Here is a 12,651-nt window from a genome sequence, read left to right on the forward strand (position 1 = left end):
ATCATGGCCTAAGTGAAGTCAAATGCTTAACCGACTGAGCCACTCAGGCACCCCCAATAAATTTTGTTTTTAAAGAAGGAAGCATTTGGGACCTGTGAGTGGCTCAGTCGGTTAAGCACCAGACTTTGGCTCAGGTCATCTCACAGTTCATGAGTTAGAGCCCCACATCGGGCTCTATGCTGACAGCTCAGAGCCTGGAGCCTACTTTGGATTCTGTGTCTCCCTCTCTTTCTGCCCCTCCCCTGCTCGTATTCTGTCTCTCTGTCTCTCAAAAATAAATTAAAAAATTTTTTTAAATTTTTTAAAAAGAAGGAAGCTAAGATTGACATCTTACTCTAAGATCCATTAAATGAAAAAAAGCATGCACTATATTCCCCCTTATGTACATAATAAACTAATCTGGAAGGATGCATAGGAAGCCAGTAATATGGTTACTGCTATGGTGCGGGGGGGTGGAGGAAAATTGTCAGTGGGGGAAGGGAGGTGGGAAGAGACTTCACTATAAACTTCTTTGTATTTTTAACCCAATTTCCATTATTACCAATTTAGAATTTTATACTAGAACGCTTTTAATTAAAAAATTGTATAGTACATCTCTATGATTGAATATTATTCAGTGATAAAAAGAAATGAGCTCTTGAGTCAAGAAAACACATGGAGGGCCTGAAACGCATACTGCGAAATGAAAGAAGCCAATCTAAAAGGTTACATACTGTAGAACTCCAAGTACGTGACATTCTGTAAAGCTTCAGAGACAGTAAAATAAGATCAGTGGATGCCAAGGGTTGGGGGGGGGGGTGCCAGGAGGAAGGATGACTAGGTAGAGCACAGAGGATGTTTAGGGCAGTGAAACTACTCTGCACAATACTCTAACAGCAGATACGTGACATACATTAGTCAAAACCCACGGAACTATACAACACAACGAATGAGCCCTACTGTAAAGCATGGACTTTGGTTAGGTTCATCAATTATAACAAATGTACTACACTAACGTCAGATATTAATAATAAGGGAAACTGAGTAAGGGGGAGAGAGTCTACGGGAACCACTCTATGATATCTGCTTAATATTATGTAAACTTAGAATTGCTCTAAGAAATAAAGCCTATCATTTTTTAAGTGTGCGTGCATATATACATGCATATACGCACTCACATACATACAGACATACATCCTCTTTTCATCCAGCAAAGGCCTTACACATCGAAGGTGCTCGACAAAGTACTACAGCTACTGCCTTAGTGGTCAAGAGCTCAAGCTCCGTAGTGGGCAAAGGAGGCTCTGATTCCAGTCCTACCATTTCCTAACTGTGTGGCCTTATTTATCCAAGCTACCTCTTCAGCCTCAGTTTCTCCGTCTGCAAAATGGAAGAAAAACGCCGTATTTCCTCCTAGGGCTGTTGTGAAGATTAAGTTAAAATGCATGTGAAATGCTTAGCACAGTGCCTAACGTATAAGAAATGCTCAAACATGTCACTGGCCGCTGTAACGGGAGAAGGATTGTTCCCAGAATGACTGATTTGGCACTTCAGGTTCCAAGGTTACCGCACCACCAGCATTATCTATAATATTCCAAAAGGGCCCCCAAATTCTCAACTCCAACCTGTCCGCCTTTGAACACCATCCACATTGTCTGAGCCCGTACACTTCAGACGTTCGTTGACCCCTAGATGCGGTTTCCCTCGCACGTCCAGGCCCTGGAACGCGCCCCCTCCCGGCCCCTCCCTACTCCACCCGGCTCCGGGCCCCACTCAGGCCCCGCCCCTCCTCCTCCCCAGACCCTGGCCTAATTGTCTGCACTTCCTTCCTTCTGAGAAGCTGAAGGAAGCTCCTACCCAGATACTCGTAGTCCGGTAGGGCTAGGCGCTCCGGACTCAGCATCCTTTGACCACGGTAGCTTCCAAAGCTCTAGCTCTCCGGCTTCCGGAACCCAGGTCGCCGGCTCTCTCCGTTGCCATGGCAACCACGCGTCGGGAGGAGGCGGGAGGTGGAGGGGGTGTCACGCCAACAGTCTCCGTATCGCAACCCCAAGCGGGCCACACCGGTTCCGGGGGCAGTCGCTTCGTGGCGGTGGAGTTTTCTTAGGACTCCCATTCTTCACGAGTTGGTTTTAGAGGAATTTGATGTGGGAGTTCTCTTGATTCTATCACATTTTCCGGTGTCGAAAGATTATTGCCAGCCGTCCGCATCCGCAATTTCTGAATTTCGTAACTACTCTTTCTGCTTTATACAGCTGTTATCCGAACTCGCAGTAATAGCTCCCATCCTTAAATTCCCATAAACACTTCATGTCCCATGGTCCATGTTTATCTCTTTGTTATTTACTGTCTTAAATTGCTACCAAGTGCTTTCACAGGTGTATATTTTAGCTACTCCTTGAGGTGAGGAATGTGTCTTTTCTGCCTATGTCCAGGCTGGGCACGCAGAAGGTGCTTATTAAATCCTCTAGTTCATTAATATTCCTATTTATCTTTACTCCCAATTTCTACTCCTATCCCTTATTATTTGATACCCTTCCCAAATGTCTTTCTTTTTTCCTACCAAGACACTTCACTTCTTGAGAGGATGGGGTGCACAAACTAGGATACTACTGGATTTTTTTTTCTTTATATGCCTAATTGCTCACTTGTTTTTTAAGAAGGGAAAGCATTCATTAGTTTGGGCTTCCCAGATTTCCAGGTATTTCTTTCTGCTTATCTGCACTCCCAACAACAGGTTAGTGGTCTATGGTTCCTGTCACAGTTGAAACCTGGTAGAAAAAGCCACTCTATCCTCACCTTTTCAGTTAGTTCCCACAATGTGACATTTTTTGTGAAAAAGAAAGAATGAGAAAGAGACAAAGGAAAGAAGGAAGAAAAAGATATGGAAGGAAGGTAGGAAAGAAAGAAAGAAAAATCATGCTATGGGAGAAATATCCATGAAGCCAGTGGACCACCTTCACTGGGAGGAGAGGGAAAGAGGACCTTCCTCTCTTTGTGTCAGCGGTCTATTCTTAGCCTTCTCCCGCAGGAGCTTCAAACCTCCTAATTCTCCCTTTCCCTTAAAATTGTATATGTGTCTTATTTCTAGGCTCCCGTGAGTCACTCTGAGTTTGGATGTGGTAAGGATCAGAGCCAAACTAGGACCTGCATTTATGATCTCGAGGTAATGAATTTACTAATTTGGTATTGAATGTCAAGTCCTGAAAAGTTGATAAAATTCTTTGCTTTCTTCCTCGATGCTTGCCTCTTGCCCCTCCCCCCCAGTGCAGCTTGAGGGTATAGAAGTTTCATAACTTTCACACCTGTGACTTATTACTATACTATTAATAAAGTAATAGGATAGTAATTATTAAGCTTTACAATTTTATTTCCAATCAACCCAAAGCTATTTGTCCTCATAAAAACTTCCTAAGGTCCTTCCCCCTTTTTTTAAGCAGGGAAACTGAGGAACACGGCAGGAAAATGACTTACCTAGCATCATCCAGCCAATCAGTGGGAGAGCCAGAACCGGATCGCCGCTATCCCAGCCTCCAGGCTAGTGGTCTGACCGCTAAACCACACAGCCTCTTTTTTTAGGGTTTGTTGGCTTGGTTTTTTATTTATTTATTTTTCCTTTTGCTCTGCCCTGCCAGTAACTGGAAGCTCCCAGATAAAAGAAGAGAATTTCAAGTCCAGGCTGAACATTTGACATCCTCTTATTTGTGGAGCGTTATCCTGGACTTGGAGGGTGCTGCTGTTGGGCTCTGTGTGGTGGAGCTGGGAACCAGCCCCAAGAATATAGCTTTGTTTGGGCATTAACCCATTTGCGGTTATAATAATGATAAGTTTCAGCACCAGTGGCGCCCGACTGTTAATGACTCAAAGAAAGCTAAATAAGAACAAGATGTCATCTCTGGAGCAATTAGTAGCTTTTTCCTACAGCTCTATCCCTTCCATAAAAATCCTAAGGACCCTTATATTTAAAGTCAGTCTTCCACTCTTAATGTCTTGAACAGTCTATTGAGGAAGAAAAGGGTGGGAGGTTGCTAAACTAAGGCTTCAAGAAAATTTGAGGTTGCACAGAAATAACAGGTAGCCTTACTGGTGTTGGAATTATTGACTGTTTGTATTTTTCTTCTTTATACTTTTACATATTCTCAAAATTTTCTATAATAGGCATGTATTATAACTTGAAAACAAACAATAAATGACTTGAAAATCTTCAAAATATTTTTCAAGGAGAAGTGATGACCTTCCAGATAGTATTTGTTTTCCTAAGAAGGAACAGCTACTTTTAGATTTCTCTTCTACCATAAAGTACATGATAACAGATTTTGGCCACACTTCAGTAGCAGAGGAAATTTTTTAGTGAAATATACACAACATGGGTCTTAAGAAAAGTGGAAATACACAAGAATTGTTAAAGACAGATGTAATTCGGTGACCTTATTGAATGTTAAGGAAAGAAAAAAATGTCAGCTTTCAATTTGGATGGGTTCTCAGATTCTTAAATTATCATATTTATGAAAATGTTAACCTAAACAAATAATCATCCCAGTAAACAACCAACTCAGAAGACAACTCCACAATCCTGAATGTAAGCAAGTGATATGAAATTGATCAAAGCATAGGGAAGGTATGAGATGTTAAAGTCATTCCTACAGCATAATTATGGAACAGAAACATCAGGATCAAAGCATCAGAAAAACACCTTCAAGAGATGATATGTGGAGACATCAGTTTATCAGATTATAGTTCCTAATTGTAAGGAGAAAATTAATAGACATTTCTGGCTCTGTAGAGGACCTATGAAGAGACAGACAGGGAAGAAATTTCTCCCTGGAATTCAGAACTACAGGAAAGCAAACATGAATGCACTAAATAGTTTTAAACTTCAAGGAACAATAAGGAAAGAAAAAAATGCAGGCTGAATTATTGCTACAAAATAGGTTCAAGAAACTAGGACAAGCTTTTATCGACTCATCAAGCAGAAAAGATGCTAAAGGCAAAGTAGCTACTAAGAAATGCAGGTCATGAAATTCATGCTGAGCTCCTAGCTCTTCTTAAAAGACTTATCTTCCGTAAAAGCAAAGCAGAAACTAGTATGATGCCACTGTATGGGATTCACATGTTCAAATTTAAAAATGCTATTACAGACAAGTCATTTTGACCTGCTACAGGTCAACAACCCAGAGATTTGGGAGAATTTGCAGAGAAAAGAAAAGGAAACATTCACAAACTCTTAGTTAAAAATAACTAATGCATTATAAGCAAGTGGTTAAGAGGACATGGCTTAAATCGAATTGGAGCTCAAAGGTGATTACAGACTTGTACCTTCTTGTTATATTATATTTTCAAATGTGTAAAAAGAGTTAGGAATTATACTTTCATAAAGTTTGAAAGGGAAGGAGATTTTCTGGTCTTTCTTGGTAGCCTACAAAAATTAGCTGTGCCTTCCTCTGTCCTCAAGTATGCACCTTGATAAGCATTTATGTCATTAGAAACATTCTTTGAACTCTCCTACTAGATTGTGAGTTCCTTGAAGGCAAGAGACAGTTTCATTCATTTTTAAATTTCTAGAATATGCATAGTGCCTGACAGAACAAATACGTGTTAAACAGATTTTTCCCCTCTAGATTAAAAGCCTAGAAAATGAAAGCTATCCAATCCATAGGATTTATGGTTTCCTCATAGGAACCAATTCATGAAACAAATTCATTAAACAAAAAGGCCAGCAAAATGCAAGGCATCATTGAGAAGGGCATTAAAAATCAATTAGAGAGGCACCTGGCTGGCTCAGTTAGAAGAGTGCAGTGATCTCAGGGTCGTGAGTTTGAACCGCATGTTGGGCACAGAGATTACTTAAATAAATAAACTTTTTAAAAATCAAACAGGGGCACCTGGGTAGGTCAGTCATTTAAGTGACTGACTCTTGATTTCAGCTAAGGTCATGATCTCACAGTTTGTGAGTTCGAGACCCACGTCAGGCTCCATGCTAACAGTACAATGCCTGTTTAGGATTCTCTCTTCCTCCCTTTCTCTCTGACCCTCCCCCAACAGCTCTCTTTCTCTCAAAAGAAATAAGTAAAATTTAAAAAAATCAAACGGGCACATGGGTAGGTCAGTCATTTAAGTGACCGACTCTTGATTTCAGCTAAGGTCATGATCTCAGTTTGTGAGTTCGAGCCCTGCGTCAGGCTCCATGCTAACAGTACAATGCCTGTTTAGGATTCTCTCTTCCTCCCTTCCTCTCTGACCCTCCCCCGACAGCTCTATTTCTCTCTAAAGAAATAAGTAAACTTTAAAAAAATCAAACAGGGGTACATGAGTGGCTCAGTCTATTAAGCATCCAACTTTGGCTCAGATCATGATCTCACAGTTCGTGAGTTCGAGCCCCACGTCAGTCTCTGTGCTGACAGAGCCTGGAGTCTGCTTTGGATCCTGTGTCTCCCTCTCTGTCTCTGTGCCCATCCTCTTCTTGTGCTCTGTCTCTCAAAAATAAATACACATTAAATTAAAAAAAAAATCAAACAGAGCATTGGTATATCCTTCATATACCTAAATATTTTGTGTGAGAGATCACTAAATGTTAAGAAATGCCCAGAAAAAACAACAACAACAATGAACAAAAGGCATATGGATGATGCTGCATGTGGACAAGCTAAGAGGATTCATTCAGGAGGACAATAGAGAATATACTAGGAATAATTAAATAAACAAGATATGAATTAGAAGTTCCCAAACTTCAGAATCCTAGGACAAAAAGCTACAATCTGCATTTATTTTTCCCCCAAGCCATCCCTAGATTGTTACAAAAGTTTACTGTTCTAAAACTCAAATCTGGCCATGTTACTTCAATACTTTAAAAGTGTTGCTGGGGTGCCTGGGTGGCTCAGTCAGTTGAATGTCCAAATTCAGCTCAGGTCATGACTCTCACAGTTCAGTTTTCATGAGTTCGAGCCCCTGTATCAGGCTCTCTGCTGTGAGTGCAGAGCCCACTTTGGATTCTCTGTCCCCCTCTCTCTCTCTGCCCCTTTCCCACTTGCACATGTGCACACACTCTCTTTCTCTTAAAAATAAGCAAAACAGGGGCGCCTGGGTGGCTTAGTCGGTTAAGCGTCCGACTTTCGCTTAGGTCATGATCTCGCGGTTAGTGGGTTCGAGCCCCGCGTCGGGCTCTGTGCTGACTGCCAGCTCGGAGCCTGGAGCCTATTTCAGAGTCTGTGTCTCCCTCTCTCTCTGACCCTCCCCTGTTCACGCTGTCTCTCTCTCTCTCCTAGAAATAAATAAAAATATTAAAAAAATAAAAAATAAATTAAAAAAAATAAAATAAAAATAAGCAAAACAAAACATACATACATACATAAATGTTGCTGACTCACCATTACCAGGATGGAGCAAATTCCTAAACATGCATACAATCTATATCCCTTCACAGTCTGGTCCCAAACTACTTTTCCAGCCACCTTGCCATTTACTCTTCCCTAAATACTTAACTCCAGCTATACTTTCCTACTCACTCTTCCCAAGCATACTGGCTCTTTCCCACTCCCTTGCTTTGGTATAAGCTCTTCCTTCTGCCTAGAATGTACCTCTCCCACATTTTCTCCCTAGTAAACTCTTATACATTCTATAAGACAAAGGCTAAGTGCCATAACCTTAGGAAACCTTATCTAACCTCCTAAATAAAATAGGGTAAAGGCAGTGAGGGAGAACAAGGCAACTTTAGGGTGATAAAGATGAGATTTCTCTGAGGCAGCTGAGCAGGAAGGGCCTGGGGAAACAATACTCGAAGTAGAGGAGGCCTCTCATGCAAAACTTGGAAGAAATGATAGCATGTTTCAGAGCTGAAGGAAAGCCAGTGTGACTAAAGCAAAATGAATAAGGGGAGAAGTAGTCAAAGTAGGAGGCAGAGGCCAGATCATGAGGGACCTTGAAGGCCACATGAGAAGTATGGATATTATTCCAAGTGCAATAGGAAACCATCAGAAGGTTTTAAGCCTTCTGTAATTACATTACCTGATTTGTTTTTTAAGAAGTCACTCTGAAAAAATAAAATAAAATAAAAAATAAAAAAAAGAAGTCACTCTGGTTGCTGTACATGTAGAGAATGAATTATAAAGGGCAAGTGAAAACAGAGAGGCCATTTACATAGATGCTTGATTTATGTTTGTTAATTAAATGAGTGTTTATTCATTGATCCATTTGTTTATCCACCATTCTAAATTTATCTTTGCTACTGAAATAAACAATACAGAAATCTTTGCTGCGAAGGCTCTACTTATATATGCCAGATACGTGAATATCAAGCTTTCAGGAAATAAAAAAAAATGTGCCTAGAAAGTCTCACTTTTCAAGGTGTGCCCCATATTAGGCCAGGGAACTGAATTAGCTGTTGTCCCCCAACCCCCTAGCTGGATCATGAAAAGTGTTGGCGCTAGAAATGCTGGCATTGAAGGTTTGTGATTAAAGAAAGCACAGAAATGCCAATCAGACTCTTTCCTTATACTTTCATTTTTTCCCCCGTTCTCCAGTAGTAGCCCCTGGGACTTAGATAAAAGTACCCATTGCTAAAAGTTCATGATACTTTCCCATAAATACTCTGGACTCTTCCCTGGCTCAGGGCCTTTGCAAATGCTGTTCCTTCTGCCTACAAAGCTCTTCCCGTCCACTCTCAGTCTGATGACTCTTACTCAGCTTAAGTGTCAGTGCCTCTAGCAGGTCTTCCCTGCATCCCCAAATCTAAATCAAGACTCTCCTTTCCTAGAACTCAACACTTGTCCTTGAATGACCCTATCACTTACAGCTTTAAATTCATTTGTGGAATCATTCTTTCCATGCCTCTGCACACTCGTGTCCCTTCCCAACCCCAGCCATCAGGCTGTAAGTTCTAGGGACCCAAAATACCTGTTTACTGCTGCCTATATATTGCCTGGAACATAACATGACCTTAATAAATACTAAGTGAACAAATACCGGAAATAAGCCTCCCTAGGCGGAAGAAGCAGGTGTAGGACCCCTTCAGCTCCTTCAGATGTGCTTTTTCTTGATTTTCCTTCTACAACTTTAAGAACTCTTTCCCTCCATTCATACTGCCTTTACAAGAAGGTGGTTCTGGAGAGAAGATGGAGCAATTCTTTGCAGACTCGTGTTCTTAATCTTTTAAAGCAGGGTCTTTCAACATCAGCACTATTAAAATTTGAGGTTGGATAATTCTTGTCATATAATTCTTTGTGGGGAGGGATGTCCTGATCATTGGAGGATGTTTAGCAGTATCCTTGGAGTCTACCCATTATTTGCCCGTGGCACTCACTCCCCAGACTGTCTCCTGAGATTGCTCCATGGCTAGAAAATCACTCCTGATTGAGAACAACTGTTTTCAAGTGTAAAACTTTCAGGCCTTTTACTCTTTCAGATGAATTATGTCTAGAAATTCAGGTTGTTGAATGATGCCTAGGTTATAAGAGAATTCTACCAACCCAACTGGATCAAAATAGTGCCCATTTCTATCTGGTTTCTGTAGCACTCCCTGTGTTTCCTTTGAAAAGGCCATTAGTGATGGTCTACTTCAGGGACATATTCTGATTTAGGAAATTCAGTTCCCTGGTCTGTCCTCGAAGGATGAAGGAAGAAGGTGGTGTTTCTGAGTAAACTAATGCCTCTGAGACCCCTCTGGAATTGGCAGTCCTCTACAACTTTGCTAGGGGCATGTCCCAAAGGACAATAAAAGAGAGACAAACAGCCCATTCTGGCATGCTTTTCAGGATCTCTCACTCCAAACAAGAAAGTCTGAGAGGCCTGGTAAAAATAAATATAGCTTAGCACTCCTGGCATAAGAGCAGTTTCTGACAGCCAAGACTTAACTCACCCTAGGGGGTGACCCAGGCAGGGACTATGCACGAAGTTCATTTCTACCCATTGATATTCCCAGTGATTCACAGCAGCCAAGGATGGCTCTGTGCACCAGAACCGTGCTGAACCATGAAGGAGGGGGACTTGGGATGCAAACACAAAATGCAGTCTCTTGAGCCTGAGTCAGACAGGGACAGCCAGCCTCCCCCCTTCCTCCTCAATCCCAGAAAAACAACATAAATCATGCCTTCTGGAAAGAAACCTATCCTTCGCATACAGATGTTTATAAATTCTTAATCCCCTGACATTGAAAGTATGGTGACTGCCTGTCCTGGATTTTTTGGGACAAATGTATTCATTATACCACATGTCCTTAGTTTTCCTGTGGAAAAAAATATGGTTTCCAGAATCATAAGATCTTTCTCAACAGGTCGAAAAGCATAAACAGCATATATTGAAATCCTGAGACCAACCAAGGCCACATAACAAACATCGTGGAGTAGGGGAACGTGTGTTGAAAATCAACCTCTACTTTCCACTTTTTTCTCCCCGGATTTTAGGCGAAGGGGACATAGGTCATAAAGGTGGACTGTCTTTCCCAACAGGAAGATCACGTAAACCTGACCTGACTCGACTGCCGCCTTCAGTCAGCAAGAAGAACTACACAGAGAGAAAATGCCCCAGTATTAGTTACTATGGTGATGCTAGTTCAACCACATTTCAGCTGTGTAAAAATTTCAGGCAGAACAGTATAGAGAAGTACTGACTAAAGGTCTTAACACTTCACTTTGTCATTGTTGTTGCTGTTGCAAAGCTAACGTTAGCTTTGGTCAAAGATGCTAATTTGAAGCGAAAGCCCTTGAAAAATTGAAAACAAGCACGGATGAAATGTCAAACTTATCCATTGGAGAAATCTCCTAATAGCCACTTTTGCACTATACCAAATTACTTTTCCCTCAGCTAACATTGGGCATTTGGGGCTTCCTGACTCTGTTTACTAGTAAGAGAAAAGTGGTTTAATGAGATCACAGAGGATCCAATACCGGAAATGTCGACATACCAGCTTGGAGGGAAAATTGATACATAAGACCCTAAGGAAGTTAGGGGCTTGGACAAAAGTAACAAGACAAGATTCAACCAAGACACGTTAATAATAACCCACATCATTAATCTGCTTTGGGGAGAGGATAGAGCCTGAAGCTAAGACAAGAGAGTTTACAACTTTCTGTAGTAACCCAAAAGTTAAATACTGCTGAGAAGCCTGGAGGAGGCTGAGGTCCCTGTGAAAGTGCAACTACAAGACTTACTTCCTTACTCCCTTCCATCCTTGCCAGGATCAGAAAGTCAAAGAAGGTCAAGAGGCTAACAACGCTGATTTACAAAGACAGCGAGGAGGAACTATGTCTAGGCCAATTCTGGACGTCTGAACTGAGGCCACAGGACCCAGACAACCACCTCAGGAAATGAGTAAATGAAAAGGGGAGGTCGTGGAATTATTTAGCCCTAACACAACGCTGCCTAGACCGGGGTGGGGGTGGAGCAAGAGGAAAATCTCAGAAAAGGAATTTTGACAGTGAGAATGCTAGTTAAGATACAGCACTCCAGGCCCCCTGATGTCCCTTGTTTGATGTTAATAAAGACCTAGAGGATTATGCATTAGCAAGCCTTGCGTATTCTGAGACATCAATAAAGTCTGGACACGGGGCTGGTAGGGGGGCTGGGGTCACGTCCAGGCGACTCGGGTCAGCCCGGGTGCTCCTCTCTGGCACAGAGTAGAGCGAGAGGGATCGAAAGTTGCCACTGGGATAGTTTTTTTTTTTTTTTTAAGTTAGGGATATTTGAGCAANGGGTCCGGCCGCTGCAGGACTCCCCTTCCGAGAGCCGGGCGGTGCGGGCTGGGGCCTGAGACCCCGCGCGCTCACTCCAAGCGGTAGCTCTGAGCGTGCTTGCGGGGGAGGGAAGCAGCAGCTCCCCCAGCCCTTCCAGCCGGACAGGGTCGGCGGTGGAGGAGCTCCCCGGCTCGGATCCGGGCCGGGCTCGGGGAAGATCCGAGGCGCCCGCTCGTCTGCCCTGGCCGCTGTTTGAAGAGCTGGGGGCTGCTTCCCTCTCTGGTTCAGATACAGTGTCTGTGACCTTGGTGCGAATGAATGTGTGCGAAGAAAGGGAGGCGGGGAAGGATGGTTGCTAAACCATAAATTGTAAAAACCCCTGCTTGCAGGGGCCGGGTGTCTCGGGCGGATTGCAGAGCGGGGACTCCAGGGGAATCGGAATGCTTGGGCTCTGGGGATTCCTCTGTTCGGGGAACAGTTCCTCGGACTCCAGACCTTGCTCCCACCGAGGGTCTTCGGGTACTGCTTGCTCGCAGCATCTCCCCTTAGTGGTGTTTTGTGTTCCCTCTTCTGGCTGCGACCAATCAGCTTCCTGCCCTGGATCCTTCCCGGTGGGGGAGAGCGGGGGGAAACCGGGCTGGAAAAGGGGCAGAGATGGGACACAGGGAAGAAACTGCTGGAAGGCTCCCGCAGATCCGTCCTGGCCGGGGTAGTGNCCTCCCGGTCCGCGCAGTGACCCTCGGGGGAGCTGGACGGATAGCGGCAGAACTGCTGCTTCATCTGCTCCTTATTAATAACTTGTTTGGTGCCCGTGCGCAACTGTTGTGTGTGATCAGGGCTGCGGTGGAATCTGTTTCTCCGCAGCCTCCGAAGCACTATGGGTGTACCCCGTGATTTAGCAGCTGCCTCTAGTTTGTGCCCAAAGATCAAAGAACTTTGATCTTTGAACCTCNGGATGAGGGTGTGGGGCTCGGATTGGAGGGGTCTCTAGACCCTGGCCCTGCCTGCA

The 12,651-nt window shown here is 43.3% G+C and overlaps 1 protein-coding gene and 1 long non-coding RNA gene across 3 annotated transcripts in view; one reads left to right on the forward strand and one right to left on the reverse strand.

Annotated features, from left to right (window-relative positions):
* CSTPP1 (centriolar satellite-associated tubulin polyglutamylase complex regulator 1) overlaps positions 1-1,948 on the reverse strand; it is a 197,601-nt gene extending 195,653 nt beyond the window's left edge. For both annotated transcript variants that reach the window (XM_077767387.1, XM_077767386.1), the window contains exon 1: positions 1,837-1,948. In XM_077767387.1, coding sequence (XP_077623513.1) covers positions 1,837-1,882 — 46 coding nt within the window. In that variant the 5' untranslated portion in view covers positions 1,883-1,948. The remainder of the gene's footprint in view (positions 1-1,836) is intronic.
* A 1,128-nt stretch (positions 1,949-3,076) lies between these two features.
* LOC144234224 (uncharacterized) lies at positions 3,077-3,780 on the forward strand. The gene is made up of 2 exons (XR_013335890.1): positions 3,077-3,145; positions 3,420-3,780. It is a non-coding gene; the product is annotated as an uncharacterized LOC144234224 (long non-coding RNA).
* Positions 3,781-12,651: the final 8,871 nt, after the last annotated feature.

This window comes from Crocuta crocuta, unplaced genomic scaffold, assembly GCF_008692635.1.
Source record: "Crocuta crocuta isolate KB4526 unplaced genomic scaffold, BGI_CrCroc_1.0 scaffold330, whole genome shotgun sequence".
NCBI lineage: Eukaryota > Metazoa > Chordata > Mammalia > Carnivora > Hyaenidae > Crocuta > Crocuta crocuta.